At 47.3% G+C, this 19494-nt stretch overlaps 1 protein-coding gene across 1 annotated transcript; it reads left to right on the top strand.

The window, feature by feature from the left end:
* The first annotated feature begins 55 nt into the window (after positions 1-55).
* Positions 56-15163, top strand: LOC139175473 (sorting nexin-27-like). Its single transcript, XM_070766598.1, has 14 exons — positions 56-72; positions 144-284; positions 4836-5037; positions 5885-6077; positions 6398-6462; positions 6556-6660; positions 6939-7017; positions 7443-7605; positions 9082-9172; positions 9949-10098; positions 11173-11301; positions 11412-11471; positions 11586-11648; positions 14919-15163. The coding sequence occupies exons 1-14, from the start codon at positions 56-58 to the stop codon at positions 14964-14966; spliced, it is 1506 nt and encodes a 501-aa protein (XP_070622699.1). The 3' UTR covers positions 14967-15163.
* The last annotated feature ends 4331 nt before the right edge of the window (positions 15164-19494 follow it).

Here is a 19494-nt window from a genome sequence, read left to right as displayed (position 1 = left end):
GTTTCCTTTGGGCTCTACCACCTTCACTCACTTCGGGGTACCTCCAACACTTGAAATGTTCTCCAAGCAGGGGTCACGAGCTACAGATCCTGTGCCCACCGGCCCTTCAGGAAACGCCCCCGGCCAGCCTGAGGGGCTCCCAGTCCTTGGGAGATCCGAGATCGAGCCATCTTGGAGACCGCTTGCTTGAATTTCCATCCCAAGGCTCACCTGTCTGGAGAAGTGGCTCTCACCTGCCAGGAATTTCGGCCCAATACGGCAAACAGAAAGCCAACAGGATTAAGGTAAGCGGCTGTTATGGCCCGTCCACGTACCACGCTGGATCCCGATGATCGAGAGACGGGTGTGACCTTGTCGCCTAGGCCCGTGTGGCCGGCACCCGAGTCTAATAGCAAGGAAGGCAAAGAGGATGTGGTGTCAAAGGCTGAAAGCCAACCAGGGCCTTCTGCACCTTCTGAGGTGCCCGTGAGAGACTCAGAAGAAGAGGAGGAGCCTCTTCTGGATGCTAGGGTACGCAGTGTTGCTAGAAGGCAGGAGTGGCTAAGCAAGAGGAGGTCTTTTTGTGAATAGATCACTAGAGCAAATGGCCACGCCCTTAGGCTATTTAAGGTTGAGCCACGTGATGCTTCAGAGTGGAAGTCAACTTTTGTTATGTTCCAAATGTCCCCTCGAATTTCTCTCTTGGGATATTATGATTTCAATGATGAATTACGAACTGGGGAGTTGGGCTCATTATCTCTGGCGTGAGTTAGTCAATGAGAGCTGTGTGATCCAAGAAAATATCTTTGGATTATCGGTTTCTGTTTTGGACTCTAATTAGCAGCTGGCACCAAACAGACTTATTTCTTTGTTGCTGGATCCAAACCTCCCCGCTCCTAAAATATTAGAATTACATGCTTAAATCTTGTGAAATCAGTGTGTGTGGGCCAATTTCTTGGCAGAGGGCTCGTTGCTGGGACGGAACAGCGGCCTTCGAATTAAGGTGAAATTTTTGAGGTTTGAAAAATGCCCAATTTATTTTTCTCTATCCCTGGATTTTAACTACGTTGAAGGGTGGACTTCAACTCCCAGAATTCCCCAGTCAGAAGGGATGGAATTCTGGGAGTTGAAGCCCACCCATCTTAAAACTTGTTGGCTTGTTAATGTTCTGTCGGGCTCTCTGGTAGAATCCTCCCAAAAATGCACAGATACAATTTCAGACACACACACACACGTTTGAAAATTCAAAAGAATGTTCTTTATAATGAAAATTCACTTAACCCAAGCCCTCTTTTGGTATAGCAAAGAGCCCTCGTCTCCAAACAAACTGGTAATTTGTACAAGTCCCTTATCAGTTCTGAGATACTTAGCTTGCAGCTGTGAAACAATTCACAGTCCTTCTTCTTTCACAAAGTGAAACACACTTTGCTCTGGTTTAGTTTCAAAGTGGGGGAAAATCAGCACACAAAAGGTCAAAGGCAGCAAAGCAGTCACGAAACACAAGGATCAGATAATCCTCCACAATGGCCAAACCCACAGGCTGCTCTTTATAGCAGCCTCACTAATGACCACAGCCCCACCCAACCTCAGGTGGCCTCATTTTCTTTGATAATAATCTCTCAGTTGTTGCTGCCTATGCATCGCTCTCTGCATGCGTGGCTGTATCATTAACTCTTGTTCCGAATCCAAGGAGGAGCTAGAGAATTGATCTCCTTCTGAGCTGTCTGCCCCACTCTCCTCCTCCCTGTCACTCATGTCTTCTTGGTCAGAGGAGCCTTCATCATCAGGTTCCATGGGGGACAAAACAGGCCTGCAGCATGTGGATGTCTCCCCCACATCCACAGTCCTTGGGGCAGGAGCTGGGCCAGAGCTAATCACAACAGTTAAGGGAATGGGAAATTGTAATTTGGGGTTTAAAGTGTTAAGGGAAGGCTTGTGATACTGTTCATAGCCAAAAATAGTGTAATTACTTCCGCATCTCTACTTCGCGGAAATTCGACTTCCGCGGGCGGTCTCGGAACACATTCCCCGCGAAAGTCAAGGGAATACTGTACTATCATGAGGGGAGGCAGCGGAAGAGAACAAGCAGTGCCAGTGGTCAGTAGGTCATTGACTGGCGTGGTGGGGAAGGTTAGAGATGAGCGTCCTTCTTCCGTTTCCCTCCAAGGGCAAAGTGTGCGCTGTAATGCGCTACCTGAATGCCGAGGGCGTGAACGCTGCTGCGATTCATCGCGAAATTGTTTCAGTTTATGGAGAGGACGTAATGTCACGACAGCGTGCGACAAAAAGTGGGTCAATTTTCTACCCCTCGTCATCAGTTACAACGGACGGATGTCTTCCTCACGAATTTCCATCCTTCCAAAATTGAAATTCTGTTCCCATTTTGCACTTCCAACTTGGAGGGAAATGGAATTTAGGGTGCTCATCTCTAACCTTCCTTCACCACCACACCAGTCAATGGTCTGTTGACCCCTGGCACTGCCCGTTCTCTTCTCCTGGCTTCCCGCTAGATGATAATAATACCAACTTCCCCCACGAACATTCCCCGCGAGAGCTACAGGCCTTATAACCTTATTTTCCGGGTAACCGTCGTCGCTCCCACCTATCCATGTTGCAAAATTTATAAGTGCCAAAATCTATCTGCAGCTCAACTGCAGATAGAAGTAGGAAAAGCAAGTAGGATGCTTGGCTGCATAGCTAGAGGTATAACAAGCAGGAAGAGGGAGATTGTGATCCCCTTATATAGAGCACTGGTGAGACCACATTTGGAATAATACTGTGTTCAGTTCTGGAGGCCTCGCCTACAAAAAGATATTGACCAAATTGAACGGGTCCAAAGACGGGCTACAAGAATGGTGGAAGGTCTTCAGCATAAAACGTATCAGGAAAGACTTCATGAACCCAATCTGTATAGTCTGGAGGACAGAAGGAAAAGGGGGGACATGATCGAAACATTTAAATATGTTAAAGGGTTAAATAAGGTTCAGGAGGGAAGTGTTTTTAATAGGAAAGTATACACAAGAACAAGGGGACACAATCTGAAGTTAGTTGGGGGAAAGATCAAAAGCAATGTGAGAAAACATTATTTCACTGAAAGAATAGTAGATCCTTGGAACAAACTTCCAGCAGACGTGGTTGGTAAATTCACAGTGACTGAGTGTAAACATGCCTGGGATAAACACAGATCCATCCTAAGATAAAATACAGGAAATAGTATAAGGGCAGACTAGATGGACCATGAGGTCTTTTTCTGCCGTCAGTCTTCTATGTTTCTATGTTTCTAACTGACGTGTCCTTCTGTGTACCCTCTGTGTGTCTATGTGTCTTTATCGTATCTCTCTCATTTATTTTCCTTCCTTCCTTCCTTCCTTCCTTCCTTCCTTCCTTCACCTCTTACTCTCCCTTTTTCTTCTTTCCTCCCTCCCTCCATACATACATACATCCTATCTATCTATCTATCTATCTATCTATCTATCTATCTCTATCTATCTATCTATCTATCTATATCTATCTATCTATATCTATCTATCTATCTTATCTATCTATTCATCTATCTATCTCTATCTATCTATCTATCTATCTATCTCTATCTATCTATCTCTATCTATCTAATCTATCTCTATCTATCTTATCTATCTTATCTATCTATCTCTATCTATCTATCTCTATCTATCTATTCATCTATCTATCTCTATCTATCTATCTATCTATCTATTCATCTATCTATCTTATCTATCTATCTATCTCTATCTTATCTTATCTATTTATCTATCTATCTATCTCTATCTTATCTTATCTATTTATCTATTTATCTATCTATCTCTATCTTATCTTAGATATTTATCTATTTATCTATCTATCTATCTATCTATCATCTATCTATCTAATCCATCCATTATGTATCTATGTATCATAGAATCATAGAAGATTGACGGCAGAAAAAGAACTCCTTGTACTATTTCCTGTATTTTATCCCGGGCATGTTTCAATTCAGTTTCTGTGGATTCACCAACCACGTCTGCTGAAAGTTTGTTCCAAGTATCTACTCTTTCCGTGAAATAATATTTTCTCATGTTGCTTCTGATCTTTCCCCCAACTGACCTCCGATTGTGGCCCCTTGTTCTTGGGTTCCCTTTCCTATAAAAACACTTTCCTGCTGAACCTTATTTAACCCTTTCACATATTTAAGTGTTTCGATCATGTCCCCCCTTTCCCTTCTGTCCTCCAGACTCGACAGATGGAGTTCATGAAGTCTTTCCTGATGAGTTTTATGCTTAAGATCTTCCACCCTTTTTGTAGCCCGTCTTTGGACCCGTTCGATTTCATCCATCTCTTTTTGTAGGTGATGGTCTCCAGAACTGGACCCAGTATTATTCCAAATGGGGTCTCACCAGCGCTCTACACAGCAGGATCACCATCTCCCTCTTCCTGCTTGTGATACCTCTAGCTATGCAGCCAAGCTTTCTACTCGCTTTCCCTACCGCCTGACCGCATGGTTCACCAATTTGGAGCCTGTCAGGAATCGCAACCCCTCAATCCTTCTCTTCTGAAGTTTTTGCTAGCGCAGAACTGTCAATACAAAGATTGAGGATTCCTTTTCCTCAAGTGCATTATTTTACATTTGGAAACATACAACTGCAGTTTCCATTGCTTGGACCACTTATCCAGTAAAGCTAAATCCTTTGCCATATTACAGATGCCTCCAGGAATATCAACCCTATTGCACACTTTAGAGTCATCGGCAAATACCTTCCCCTATGTCACACACAAACATAACATGTCACCCACAATACAATACTCAGATGGAGGAGTCCTTTTCCCCAAGGGCATCATTCTTCCCTTCTCTCCGCCCCCAGGAATGGCGTCAACATGGAAGGGGCCACCCACAAGCAGGTGGTGGACCTGATCCGGGCCAGTGAGAAGGAGCTGATCCTGACGGTCTTGTCGGTGCCCCCGCACGAGGCCGACAGCCTGGACCCCGGTGACGACTCCCTGGGCCAGTCCTTCTACTCCATCCCCACCTACAAGCACATGGAGCAGAACGGCGAGAAGTTTGTGGTAAGCACTCGTTCGGTGGCGCGGCTTTGGCCCGCCGAAAGCTTTCCAGCACAGCATCCGACAGAGGATGTCTTTTATTGAAGCAGAAATCGTGACGTTTTTAAAAGCCTTGTTCAATCCCACCTCCCAGCCTCCCCTCTCCTCCATGGAACAGCATTGATTCTCCACACCCCATTTCCCACGATCCTTTGTCTTTATATTGCCTGGACGTGACGTCATGCCTCAAAGAGGCTAAGGCTGTAAGCCTAATACCTTTTACTCTGTAACTCCTATCGCCTTCGGAGCAATCTTCTATAGTGAGGGTCAATCCAGAGATTGGATTGAGAGACTGGACAGCCATTTGTCCAGTATGCTAGTTCGCCTCTCTATTGTGGGTTTATTTATATGTGTGTGTGTGTGTGTATTTGTGTGTGTATATATATCAAGAATTGTCCTAAAAATGTGAGTTCCAGGTATAGTTACAAATGAACAGGCGACAGCCATCACGATCTCTGGAATGTTTGAAATTGATTAAAAACCACTAAAAATTACTAAGCTTTTCGTCAGTCCCTACTGACTTCATCAGAGTATAAAAATCCCCATTAAGATGTAAATATTAAAATAATCAATAAAAATTATGGCAAAAAAAAAAAGCCCTTTGAAGAAATGCTTGCTTTTAATACTCTGGGATTTTAATACTGACACAGTCAGTAGGGGCTGATGAAAGCGTAGCAATTTTTAGTTGTTTTAAATAAATTTTAAACGTTTTGGAGATCGTGATGGCTATCTATCTATCCGTCCATCCATCCATCCATTTATCTGTCTATCCATCCATCCAACTATCTATCTATCATTTCTCTTTTTCTAGGTTTACAACGTTTACATGGCGGGCCGGCAGCTGTGTTCGAAACGTTACCGCGAGTTTGCCATCTTGCACCATAACCTGAAACGGGAGTTTGCCAATTTTACTTTCCCTCGCCTGCCGGGCAAATGGCCCTTCTCCCTGTCGGAGCAGCAGCTGGACGCCAGGAGGCGGGGCCTAGAGGAGTACCTAGAGAAGGGTAGGTGGGGAGCGAGTGGGGCGCCCCTTCCTCCTTCAGTGCACAAAAGGCATCTCATAAACCTCTTTTGATTTGTTAACGGCTGCTAATTATTGTCATTAGCAGCCGGTCATAAGTCCAAACGATGTGAAATAAGTCCAGGTAAAGCAGCTATAGCGCTCGCAAACCTTGCTCTTCTTTGGCAAACTGCCCAAGACCAATTTGCAGGGAGAAACCAGCAAGTTCAAACAGGAGCAAAAACTGAGCCTTGAGTTGCAATGGCGAGAGCAATAGATGAAGCGAGTTGCTCCCTGCAACAAGCTCTGCTTTCTCCCTTCCAGTGTGCTCCATCCGGGTGATCGGGGAGAGCGACGTCATGCAAGAATTCCTCTCGGAATCGGACGAGGTAGGTCGGGCGGGGCAGGCAGGCTGGGGGGGGGACAAAGGGGCTCCCCCCCCCAAGAAAAAAATGGTTCACCCGGGCTCTTTCTCCCCCCAGAACTTCAATGGGGTGTCGGACGTGGAGCTCCGCGTGGCCCTTCCAGATATCACGACTGTGACTGTCCGGGTGAAGAAGAACAGCACCACCGACCAGGTCTACCAGGTAGGGGAGGGTCTCCAGGGAGGGGGGATTCTCGGGGGCTTTAGAGGAATTGGGGGCGCAGGAGGGAAGCTCCTAAGAGAATATTTGGCTCCTTGGAAGGGTTTTGGCTTCTCAAAATGTTATGGTTGTTAAAATGCATTTCCTTCCACCTCTCTCTCCCTCCCTCCCTCCCTTCCTTTTTCTTCCCCTGCCCGTCCCTTTCTTTTTCTTTTTCCTCCCTTCCTTCCTTTCCCTCCCTTTTTAATTTTCTCCCTCCCTCCCTCCCCCTCCCTGTCCAGGCTGTTGCTTCCAAGGTGGGGATGGATAGCACCACCGCCAACTACTTTGCCTTGTTTGAAGTGATCAACCATTCTTTCGGTAAGGAGCGTTGAAATTCCGCACCCATTTTGCACTTGGGGAGGGGAGGGAAACAGAACGAGGACCCTCGTCTCTAACCTTCCCCACCACGTCAGAACAAACAAACTTCCAGCAGATGTGGTTGGCCAATCCACAGGAACTGAATTGAAACCTGCCTGGGATAAATCTAGATCCATCCTGAGATAAAATAGGAAGGGAGGAAGGAAAGGAAGGAAGGAAGGAAGGAAGGAAGGAAGGAAGGAAGGAAGGAAGGAAGGAAGGAAGGATCCAGAGGAACTGAATTTAAAGGATAAACCTAGATCCATCCTGAGATAAAATACAGGAAATAGTCTAAGGGCAGACGAGATGGACCAGGAGGTCTTTTTCTCCCGTCAATCTTCTATGTTCCTAACCCTGTTTCTCTTCCTCCTCCTCCCCCCCCCCAGTGAGGAAACTGGCGCCCAACGAATTCCCCCACAAGCTCTACATCCAGAATTACACCTCGGCCGTCCCGGGAACTTGCCTGACGATCCGAAAGTGGCTCTTCACGACTGAGGAAGAGGTCCTCCTGAACGATAACGATTTGGCCGTCACCTACTTCTTCCACCAGGTGGGACCCCCCTTCAGGTGACCCTTGGCTTTTCCCACCACCACCCACTCCCCCGTCCCTTCTTCTCAGGGCGCAAGTTGTCCTCTCGGTGTCCTGGTCAAGGCGACTGAAGGCTACGGTCTCGTTTGAGGAGCCTTTCATGATCTAGCCATGGCTTCCAGTTCAAGAAGCGAATAACTCAACGGCCATATTTTATCACGCAGTTTGTCCGAGTGCAGTTTCTCCTGGAAGTGACCTGTCCAACACATCGATGGACTAACTGCAGATTCCAAACCTCTTTCCCTCCACTTCTTCCTTTCGTTTGATCGTCCTTCTATATTTTGGATCTAATCCCTTGCTGTTTTGATAACTCATCACTATCTGACAGGGAAAACCCCTTTCCATAGTGTTACAGGTTAATGAGTCCAAACAGACACACACACACAAGATAGGAGGCAAATAAATGTTCTTTATCAACAGAAGAGAAGAAAAATCTCCCTTTTAAACTTCAGAGGGATTTCTTGTAGCAACAAGGCACAGTTGGAATACAATACAAGAACGAAGTCCAGTTATTAACTCGGTAACTGTGAAATTGGGTCACAGATACTGTTGTCCAAACAGTGATAAACACTCACAATGAAGTACAATCCAAAGTCCAGGAATCCAAACAGTCTTGAATACAATCAGGGAACAACAATTCACCTTGACGAACGACGATCAGATAATCTGCGAGTCTGCGGAGAGGGGCGGCATACAAATTTAATTAATTAATAATAATAATAATAATAATAATAATAATAATAATAATCTTCCACAACGGCCAAGCCAGCACGTTGCTATTTTATCAGCAGCTCTAATTACTGGAGCCCCACCCAACCACAGGTGGCCTCTCTTTCTCCTGTAATATGTCTTAAGTTGTTCTCTCCTATGCATAACTCTACGCATGGGTGGGTCAGTCATACGTTCCTCCTCCGAATCCAAAGAAGATAAGGAAGATTGATCTCCTCCTGGGCTGTCAGCCAAGCCCCCCCTCTTCCATCAAACCCCCAGTTCCTTCGTCGGAGGATACTTCGCTGGCAGACTCTGTCGGGAGATGTTTCCCTCTACCTCCACATTCCTTGGGGCAGGAGCTGGGCCAGAGCTAACTATAACACATAGTAATCCCCCCCCCAAATCACCGTCCCCTTTGCTCCCGTCTCCAGATAACCTCCCTAACCCAGGATAAACTAAGGCACTTAGTTTGTCATCTTCAGAATCAAGAGATTTCCTGAGGCTGACAGGGATCACTCATGGGGGGTGGGGGTTTTCGAGTGTTGTTCGGGGATCCGGGCAGAAGGGCACGAGGAGTGGACGAGCGAGGAAGCAAAACGGCATTTCGAGTTGGGGCCCTCTTGGGCGAGTGCCGTTGAGCAGGTGCAATTGAAAGTTTTATGACCAGTGTATTTGTGGGACTACCTGCTACTCCATAGTTCTTTTGCTTCCCCCCCCCCCCCCCCGGCGGTCGACGACGTGAAAAAAGGCTACATCAAAGCCGAGGAGAAGTCCTACCAGCTGCAGAGGCTTGTCGAGCAGAGGAAAATGGTCATGGTAAGTAAGGCCACCTCCACTTGTGGAGATTTTGGGTCACCCACGTCATGGTTGTCCCGAAAGGCAACTGGATTTTCTCATTTTTCTCCAAAGAGGTCTTGCTCCTCATCCAAGAGGCTTCCTCAGGTTCTGGCGGAATGGTGGCAAGCGGAAGGATTTCTATTCCTTGCAGTCCTCTGGTCGTTGGTGCTCTTTCGGAGAGTCTTCAAGGGCGCTTAGGGGTCACCCGGCAACTGGATTCAGGTGATCCTGAGGGCACAAGCGGCCACGAGGACACTCGGAGAGAATGCCAACGACCAGAGGATTACAATGAATAGAAATCCTTCCGTTCTCCAGCGTTCCGTCAGAACCTGAGGAAGCCTCTTGGATGAGGAGCGAGACCTCTTCAAGGAAAAAAACAAAGTCCATTTTGCCTTCTTGGGAAAAAAAAACACCTTTGGAACTTTGAATAGGAAGCGTTGAAAGTTATGGGCTCTGGGCATCTCCAGATTCCCGGCAACCAGCATCCATCTGAGAATGAGTGTTAATTGAGGCAGAAATCATGGTTTGAAAGCTTCGTTCAAGCACATACCTCCCCCGTTTCATATCTCTTCCAATGAACAACGTTGAATCTCCACACCCCATTCCCCACAATCTTTTGCCTTTACACTGCCCGGAAGTGAGGTGTCCATCCCCCCAAAGAGGCTAAGGCTGTAAGTTGATACCTTTTACTCTGTAACCCCTTCCCCAAATCTTACATCTCTCTCCCCCTCCTATTCTCCCCCCCCTCCCCGCAGTACCTGAACATGTTGCGGACGTGCGAGGGCTACAACGAGATCGTCTTCCCCCACTGCTCCTGCAACTCGCGCCGGAAGGGCCACGTCATCACCGCCATCAGCATCCAGCACTTTAAGCTCCACGCCTGCACCGAGGAAGGGCAGCTCGAGGTCGGCCGGGGGGGGGGGGACGGGTGGTGTGGGTGGGTCAGTGGGTGGAGGCACCGGGTTCCAGGTTACGCTAATTCGGTGTCCGTTGCATGCTCAGCAAGCGAAATTTTATTTTATTTTTAAATTATAAACTTTATTTACATACATATATATACAGTGAACCCTCGAGTTTCGCGTCCTCAAGGATCGCGAAAGGGCTATTTCGCTAGTTTGCAACCCGGAAGTAAACTCCACCATCTGCGCATGCGTGCCCTTCCACGCATGCGTAGATGGTGGAGTTTCCCCGCCGGGCAGAGGTTTCCCTGGGTCTTCCCCCTCTTGCCCCGGTAAGACCCCAGCGGCGGTGGGCTGGAGCGCGAGCTTGGGGCACCCTAGCTCCGCTTCCCAGCTGGGAAGCGGAGCCAGCAACAGCGTGGGCGGGCGGGCGGCGCGCGCGAGCTTGGGGCAGCCTAGCTCCTCTCCCCAGCTGGGAAGCGGATCTAGGGAGTCCCCACCGCGTGCGCGTTGCTGGGGAAAGCGCGCGCGCTTGGGAACATCCCAGCTTCGCTCCCCAGCTGGGAAGCGGATCTAGGGAGTCCCCACCGCGCACGCGTTGCTGGGGAAAGCGCGCGCGCTTGGGAACTCCCTAGATCCGCTTCCCAGCTGGGGAGCGAAGCTGGGATGTTCCCAAGCGCGCGCGCTTTCCCCAGCAACGCGCGCGCGGTGGGGACTCCCTAGATCCGCTTCCCAGCTGGGGAGCGAAGCTGGGATGTTCCCAAGCGAGCGGGCACCCAGGGAAGCCGTTGCGCGAGCAACGGGGTGGGCGGGCGAAGGGCGGGCGGCAGTAGAAGCAAAAACACCATCTGCGCACGCGCAGATGGTGTTTTTACTTCCGCACCGCTACTTCGCTAAAAATCGATCATCGCGTGGGGTCCTGGAACGGAACCCTCGCGATGATCGAGGGTTCACTGTACATACAATGAACCATACAAAGCATAAAGATTTGAAAAGAAAAAAAATTCGCCAAACTCTCGCGCGAGATTTTGCAAAGGATTTCAAGTGATTTTCCGCCGTTTTTTGGGCCGGTCCTCGCAGAACCAGGTCATCGCTTTCGAATGGGACGAGATGCAGCATTGGGACACGGACGAAGAAGGGATGGCCTTCTGCTTCGAGTACGCCCGGGGGGAGAAGAAGCCGCGATGGGTCAAAATCTTCACCCCTTACGTAAGCGGAGGGAGGGGGGCGTTCGGAGGTTGGGGGAGTGTTTCCCAAACCCCCGGCCGGAGGAAAGCGCCCCGGGCCCTGAATTTGAATCTTGTCCTTTTTTTCCCCAGTTCAACTACATGCACGAGTGCTTCGAACGCATTTTCTGCGAGCTGAAGTGGCGGAAGGAGGTGAAGGTGGGGAGGGTTGGGGAGGGCCTTTGGGAGGCCTTCCACCTCTGGGCGCTACAACTCCCGGCGCCCGGCCCGCTTCAACGCCTCCCCTTTTGCGTCTTCCTTTGCAAGGTGGAAGAGGATGCCACCGACAAGGACAACAAGAATTGCAGTAAAGACAGCCTGTGCAGCAAAGTGACAAGGGCGGGAGACGAAAGATTGGCGCTCCGTGTTGATTCGGTTTGATTTGTTACCCCGGCGTTAAGTATTTGTACTTGGACTAGAACTCCCCGTCTCCTGGTGACTGGCCCAAAGTCACCCAGCTGCCTTTCAGGCCTCTAAGGCGGGACAAGAACTCACTTTCTCCTGGTGATTGGCCCAAAGTCACCCAGCTGCCTTTCAGGCCTCTAAGGTGGGACTAGAACTCACTTTCTCCTGGTGATTGGTCCAAAGTCACCCAGCTGCCTTTCAGGCCTTTAAGGCGAAACTAGAACTCATTTTCTCCTGGTGATTGGCCCAAAGTCACCCAGCTGCCTTTCAGGCCTTTAAGGTGGGACTAGAACTCACTTTCTCCTGGTAATTGGCCCAAAGTCACCCAACCAACATCCATCCTTAAGGTGGGACTAGAACTGACTGTCTCCTGGTAATTGGCCCAAAGTCACCCAACCAACACCCATCCTTAAGGTGGGACTAGAACTCACTTTCTCTTGGTGATTGGCCCAAGTCACCCAGCTGCCTTTCCGGCCTTTAAGGCGGGACTAGAACTCACTGTCTCCTGGTAATCGGCCCAAAGTCACCCAACCAACATCCATCCTTAAGGTGGGACTAGAACTCAGTGTCTCCTGGTAATTGGTCCAAAGTCACCCAACCAACATCCATCCTTAAGGCGGGACTAGAACTCACTGTCTCCTGGTAATTGGCCCAAAGTCACCCAGCTGCCTTTCCGGCCTTTAAGGCGGGACAAGAACTCACTGTCTCCTGGTAATCGGCCCAAAGTCACCCAACCAACATCCATCCTTAAGGTGGGACAAGAACTCATTGTCTCCTGATGATTGGCCCAAAGTCACCCAACCAACATCCATCCTTAAGGTGGGACAAGAACTCATTGTCTCCTGGTAATCGGCCCAAAGTCACCCAACCAACATCCATCCTTAAGGTGGGACTAGAACTGTCTCCTGGTAATTGGCCCAAAGTCACCCAACCAACATCCATCCTTAAGGGGGGACTAGAACTATCTCCTGGTAATCGGCCCAAAGTCACCCAACCAACATCCATCATTAAGGTGGGACTAGAACTCAGTGTCTCCTGGTAATCTGCCCAAAGTCACCCAACCAACATCCATCCTTAAGGTGGGACAAGAACTCATTGTCTCCTGGTGATTGGCCCAAAGTCACCCAACCAACATCCATCCTTAAGGTGGGACAAGAACTCATTGTCTCCTGGTAATCGGCCCAAAGTCACCCAACCAACATCCATCCTTAAGGCGGGACTAGAATTGTCTCCTGGTAATCGGCCCAAAGTCACCCAACCAACATCCATCCTTAAGGTGGGACTAGAACTCAGTGTCTCCTGGTAATTGGTCCAAAGTCACCCAACCAACATCCATCCTTAAGGCGGGACTAGAACTCACTGTCTCCTGGTAATTGGCCCAAAGTCACCCAGCTGCCTTTCCGGCCTTTAAGGCGGGACAAGAACTCACTGTCTCCTGGTAATCGGCCCAAAGTCACCCAACCAACATCCATCCTTAAGGTGGGACAAGAACTCATTGTCTCCTGATGATTGGCCCAAAGTCACCCAACCAACATCCATCCTTAAGGTGGGACAAGAACTCATTGTCTCCTGGTAATCGGCCCAAAGTCACCCAACCAACATCCATCCTTAAGGTGGGACTAGAACTGTCTCCTGGTAATTGGCCCAAAGTCACCCAACCAACATCCATCCTTAAGGGGGGACTAGAACTATCTCCTGGTAATCGGCCCAAAGTCACCCAACCAACATCCATCATTAAGGTGGGACTAGAACTCAGTGTCTCCTGGTAATCTGCCCAAAGTCACCCAACCAACATCCATCCTTAAGGTGGGACAAGAACTCATTGTCTCCTGGTGATTGGCCCAAAGTCACCCAACCAACATCCATCCTTAAGGTGGGACAAGAACTCATTGTCTCCTGGTAATCGGCCCAAAGTCACCCAACCAACATCCATCCTTAAGGCGGGACTAGAATTGTCTCCTGGTAATCGGCCCAAAGTCACCCAACCAACATCCATCCTTAAGGCGGGACTAGAACTCACTGTCTCCTGGTAATTGGCCCAAAGTCACCCAGCTGCCTTTCCGGCCTTTAAGGCGGGACAAGAACTCACTGTCTCCTGGTAATCGGCCCAAAGTCACCCAACCAACATCCATTCTTAGGGTGGAACAAGAACTCATTGTCTCCTGGTAATCGGCCCAAAGTCACCCAACCAACATCCATCCTTAAGGTGGGACAAGAACTCACTGTCTCCTGGTGATTGGCCCAAGTCACCCAGCTGCCTTTCAGGCCTTTTAAGGCGGGACAAGAACTCATTGTCTCCTGGTAATCGGCCCAAAGTCACCCAACCAACATCCATCCTTAAGGTCGGACTAGAACTGACTGTCTCCTGGTAATTGGCCCAAAGTCAGCCAACCAACATCCATCCTTAAGGTGGGACTAGAACTGACTGTCTCCTGGTAATCGGCCCAAAGTCACCCAACCAACATCCATCCTTAAGGTGGGACTAGAACTGACTGTCTCCTGGTAATCGGGCCAAAGTCAGCCAACCAACATCCATCCTTAAGGTGGAACTAGAACTGACTGTCTCCTGGTAATTGGCCCAAAGTCACCCAACCAACATCCATCCTTAAGGTGGGACTAGAACTCAGTGTCTCCTGGTAATTGGCCCAAAGTCACCCAACCAACATCCATCCTTAAGGTGGGACAAGAACTGACCGTCTCCTGGTAATCGGCCCAAAGTCACCCAACCAACATCCATCCTTAAGGTGGGACAAGAACTGACCGTCTCCTGGTAATTGGCCCAAAGTCACCCAACCAACATCCATCCTTAAGGTGGGACTAGAACTCAGTGTCTCCTGGTAATTGGCCCAAAGTCACCCAACCAACATCCATCCTTAAGGTCGGACTAGAACTGACTGTCTCCTGGTAATTGGCCCAAAGTCACCCAACCAACATCCATCCTTAAGGTGGGACAAGAACTGACCGTCTCCTGGTAATCGGCCCAAAGTGACCCCCCAGCCCTTTCCTCTGGGAACGCCCCGATTTCCAGCAGGAGGCGCCCCCCCGCAAACCTCCCAAGAAGACTCCTGTTCCCCTTCGGTCCATGTCCCGTTTTTTGAAGGAGCCTGGGGTGGGTCAGTCTTCACGCCCCTTCCAGACACCTGCCCTCATTTTCAGCGTCTTTCCTTCGTTCCCTCCATCTTTCCCCACCCCCAGAACATCTTCCAGGTAATGCGGACAGAGCAACGAGACATCGCCACTTGAATCCGACCGACCGACAAGCGTATTATCCCCCCTTTTCCCCCACCCATCAAAACCCTTCCTGGAAAAAAACAAAAAAAAATTAACACTTTTCAAAACGAGGAAGAAAGGAAGGAGAGAAAGAAAGAAGGATGAGAAAGAGGACGAAAGAAAGAAGAGGAAGGAACCGGTTTACTGTATTAAAACTCATATTAATTCCATTCGTGAATGTCCTGTTCAACAGGGCGTATGTGGGGGGGGAGGGGGGAAGGTGGGAGGGAGGGCAGGGAGACCACCATAATCCAGAATAGGTTTGTGGCGCACCCCACAATTTTTTAATTTTGGGGAGGGGGAGCCATTTTCGGAGTCACCCGTTGTTTGAAAGTTAAGACAGCGCCGATTTCCCCCCCACTGTTTTTTGTTTTTTAACAACTTGGATGCGAGACCCACACATCCGTTTGCACTGTCTGAAATATGTATGTATGTATGTAAAGAAATATATATATATATATATATATGAGACACAAACCTATCATGCCCGTCTATATACACACACATATATATATATATATATATATATCCCATGTTTTTTGCTGAAATTTTAAAATTCAGGGAGACTAGGATGGCACCATTTCGGCCTTGTTTTGGCCTCATCAGCTAGCCATACCCTGGTGTATGTTTTGTTTTTTTTGTTTTTCCTTTTTGTTTTTTTATGTAGTGTCACCCTGGTGTGTGTTATGTTTTTTGGGTTTTTTTTGTTTTTCCTTTTTGATTTTTTTGTAGTGTCACCCTGGTGTGTGTTATGTTTTTTTGTTTTTCTTTGTTTTTCCTTTTTGTTTTTTTATGTAGTGTCACCCTGGTGTGTGTTATGTTTTTTGGTTTTTTTTTGTTTTTCCTTTTTGATTTTTTTATGTAGTGTCACCCTGGTGTGTGTTATGTTTTTTTGTTTTTTCTTTGTTTTTCCTTTTTGTTTTTTTATGTAGTGTCACCCTGGTGTGTGTTATGTTTTTTGGGTTTTTTTTGTTTTTCCTTTTTGATTTTTTATGTAGTGTCACCCTGGTGTGTGTTATGTTTTTTTGTTTTTTCTTTGTTTTTCCTTTTTGTTTTTTTATGTAGTGTCACCCTGGTGTGTGTTATGTTTTTTTGTTTTTTCTTTGTTTTTCCTTTTTGTTTTTTTATGTAGTGTCACCCTGGTGTGTGTTATGTTTTTTGGGTTTTTTTTGTTTTTCCTTTTTGATTTTTTATGTAGTGTCACCCTGGTGTGTGTTATGTTTTTTTGTTTTTTTTTTGTTTTTCCTTTTTGTTTTTTTATGTAGTGTCACCCTGGTGTGTGTTATGTTTTTTGGGTTTTTTTTGTTTTTCCTTTTTGTTTTTTTATGTAGTGTCACCCTGGTGTGTGTTATGTTTTTTTGTTTTTTCTTTGTTTTTCCTTTTTGTTTTTTTATGTAGTGTCACCCTGGTGTGTGTTATGTTTTTTGGGGTTTTTTTGTTTTTCCTTTTTGTTTTTTTTATGTAGTGTCACCCTGGTGTGTGTTATGTTTTTTGGGTTTTTTTTGTTTTTCCTTTTTGATTTTTTATGTAGTGTCACCCTGGTGTGTGTTATGTTTTTTTGTTTTTTTTGTTTTTCCTTTTTGTTTTTTTATGTAGTGTCACCCTGGTGTGTGTTATGTTTTTTGGGTTTTTTTTGTTTTTCCTTTTTGTTTTTTTATGTAGTGTCACCCTGGTGTGTGTTATGTTTTTTGGGTTTTTTTTGTTTTTCCTTTTTGTTTTTTTATGTAGTGTCACCCTGGTGTGTGTTGTTTTTTTGTTTTTTCTTTGTTTTTCCTTTTTGTTTTTTTATGTAGTGTCACCCTGGTGTGTGTTATGTTTTTTGGGTTTTTTTTGTTTTTCCTTTTTGTTTTTTTATGTAGTGTCACCCTGGTGTGTGTTATGTTTTTTTGTTTTTTCTTTGTTTTTCCTTTTTGTTTTTTTATGTAGTGTCACCCTGGTGTGTGTTATGTTTTTTGGGTTTTTTTTGTTTTTCCTTTTTGATTTTTTATGTAGTGTCACCCTGGTGTGTGTTATGTTTTTTTGTTTTTTTTTTGTTTTTCCTTTTTGTTTTTTTATGTAGTGTCACCCTGGTGTGTGTTATGTTTTTTGGGTTTTTTTTGTTTTTCCTTTTTGTTTTTTTATGTAGTGTCACCCTGGTGTGTGTTATGTTTTTTGGGTTTTTTTTGTTTTTCCTTTTTGTTTTTTTATGTAGTGTCACCCTGGTGTGTGTTATGTTTTTTGGTTTTTTTTGTTTTTCCTTTTTGTTTTTTTATGTAGTGTCACCCTGGTATATTAAGGGGCCATCACAGCTCCTTTTTGCCTCTAGGCCCAACCCATATATCATATTTACATATATATAAATATAATTTTTTTTTCCATATTGAGGCTGTTACATCCGAGGGGCTAATAAACAGTTTCTGTTCTTTCCAACACCGGAGCTCACGCTGAGGCCCAAAACACAATTTGAACCGTTTTTTTAAAATAAAATAAAAAATAAATGAAAATTTTGCAAAAATAAAAACGCAGTAGGAAAGAAAAAAATCCCCCACAATTGAAAACTGTTTAAAATTCAAAGTAGATGTTGCAATCGTCTCACAAGGCACTGGTTTTGCTCTGCACCTGCATATATATATGTGTGTGTGTGTGTGTGTTAAATGTTTTTTTTAGTGTGTATATATATATATACACACATACACACCCAGCTAAAAAGCCTCCCCCCCTTGCTAATTTCATTGCTTGGGAGCGAGGGCTGGTTATCCAGTTGCTAACCACAAAATATGTCCGCCGGCGGAGACCATTGAGCCTAGTGCAGTGTTTCCCAACCTTTTTGGAGCCGTGGCATTTTTCATATTTTCAAAATCCTGGGGAACATGGAGAGGGGGGCGCAAAAAAAAGTTTGGACAAAAAAAATCTCTCTTCTTCCCTTTCGCTCTTTCCTTTCTCTCCCTTTCTGTCTATCCTTTCTATCTCCCTCCATCCTTCTTTCTTTCTCCCTTCCTTCCTCTTTGTCTCCTTCCTCTCTCATCTCTCTTTCCTTCCTCTCCCTCCCTCTCTTTCCTTTCTCTCCCTTTCTGTCTATCCTTTCTATCTCTCACCCCTTCTCCCTCTTTCATTCCCTTTCTCTCCCTCCCTTTCTCTCTCATTCCTTTCTCTCCCTCTTTCCTTCCTATCTTTTTCTCCCTCCTTCATATCTTCTTTCTCTCCCCCCTTCCTCCCTCTTTCCTTTCTCCCCCTCCCTTTCTCTTCCTTTTTCTCTATCCTTTCTACTTCTTACTTTCTTTCTCTCCCTCCTTCATTCAATTTTTTCTCCCTTTCTCTCTCTTTCCTTTCTCTCCCTCCCTTGTTCTCCCCTGTGCCTGCCCTGCACCACCCAACACGGACGGACAGCCCCCGGTCGTCGGTTCGTCGCCCCCCACCCCCCCACGGAAGGAGATCAGGCTGGCGAGGGCGGTAGATCTGCGTCACCAGCCACTGGAGGGAGATTGGGCTGGCGGGGGCGGCGAATCCACCTCCCCAGCCGCACGGAGGGAAATCCGGCAGGCGGGCAGGTGGCCGCGGCTCCCTGCGCGCCCCTGGAAAAGCCTACAGGGAACGGTGCCCGGGGCCGCTGCAGCGCACCCCCCCTGCTCCCACCGCCAGTGCCCTCCCGCCGGGCCCCAAAGGACACTTGCCGACGACGACACGGCCAGGTGTGCCGACAACGACAGGGAAACTCCAGCTGGGCGGGGCGCTGCCGTGCCGGTGCCTCCGACCTCCCGGTTCCTGCTCGATGCCGCGGTTTCTGGCGCTCCCCTGCTGGGCCCCAAAGAAGGAAGGCGGGAAAAAGGTGTGAAGAATGAAGCTCTCCTTCTTCCTGCCTTCCTTCTTTGGGGCCCAGCAGGCGCGCCAGAAACCGCGGCATCGGGCAGGAGCCGCGGCACACCTGGCGGTGTCTCGCGGCACACTAGTGTGCCACGGCACACCGGTTGGGAAACGCTGGCCTAGTGGTTACATCATTTGAAGAACGTGGTTTTTCAGTGTCGGTGGGCAAAACTAAAGGTGGTCCCCACTTACCTTAGTTTTAAAAAAGTCCTGATTTTCAGGGGTGGGACAATGGAGTAATGGTAACTGTGTGCCCTCGATGCTTCCGATTGCACTAAAAACCACGCAAAGATCCTTCTGGGTGTTTGGTCAGCGCTTAGGATGGTGCTTGGAAAGGCCCACCTCCTTGAGGACTAGCCCCTTGCTTTATCCCGAAGCCACCAGCAAGAACGAGAAAAAGCAGACATCCTAATTTCTAAGTGCCAATCGGGCAGCCTGGAATACAAATTTGGCCGTGTTTAAAATTTAAATTTTCAATTTAGTAGATTTCAAATAATTTAAATTTAGGGAAGCAATATACCTTGGCGATACGTTGCCTCCCTTGTTCTTAACCAAGGATTTGGGGAAAGGTGGCTTAGGGATGCTGGTCTGACGCATAAACCATCAGGATGGGAGGGCGTCCCAAGGGAGTTGTGTAGGTGAGTTTGTGGGGAAGGACCCA

This window comes from Erythrolamprus reginae, chromosome 13, assembly GCF_031021105.1.
Source record: "Erythrolamprus reginae isolate rEryReg1 chromosome 13, rEryReg1.hap1, whole genome shotgun sequence".
NCBI lineage: Eukaryota > Metazoa > Chordata > Lepidosauria > Squamata > Dipsadidae > Erythrolamprus > Erythrolamprus reginae.
The sequence above is the reverse complement of the archived record's forward strand: the minus strand, read 5'-3'. Positions and strand labels throughout refer to the sequence as shown.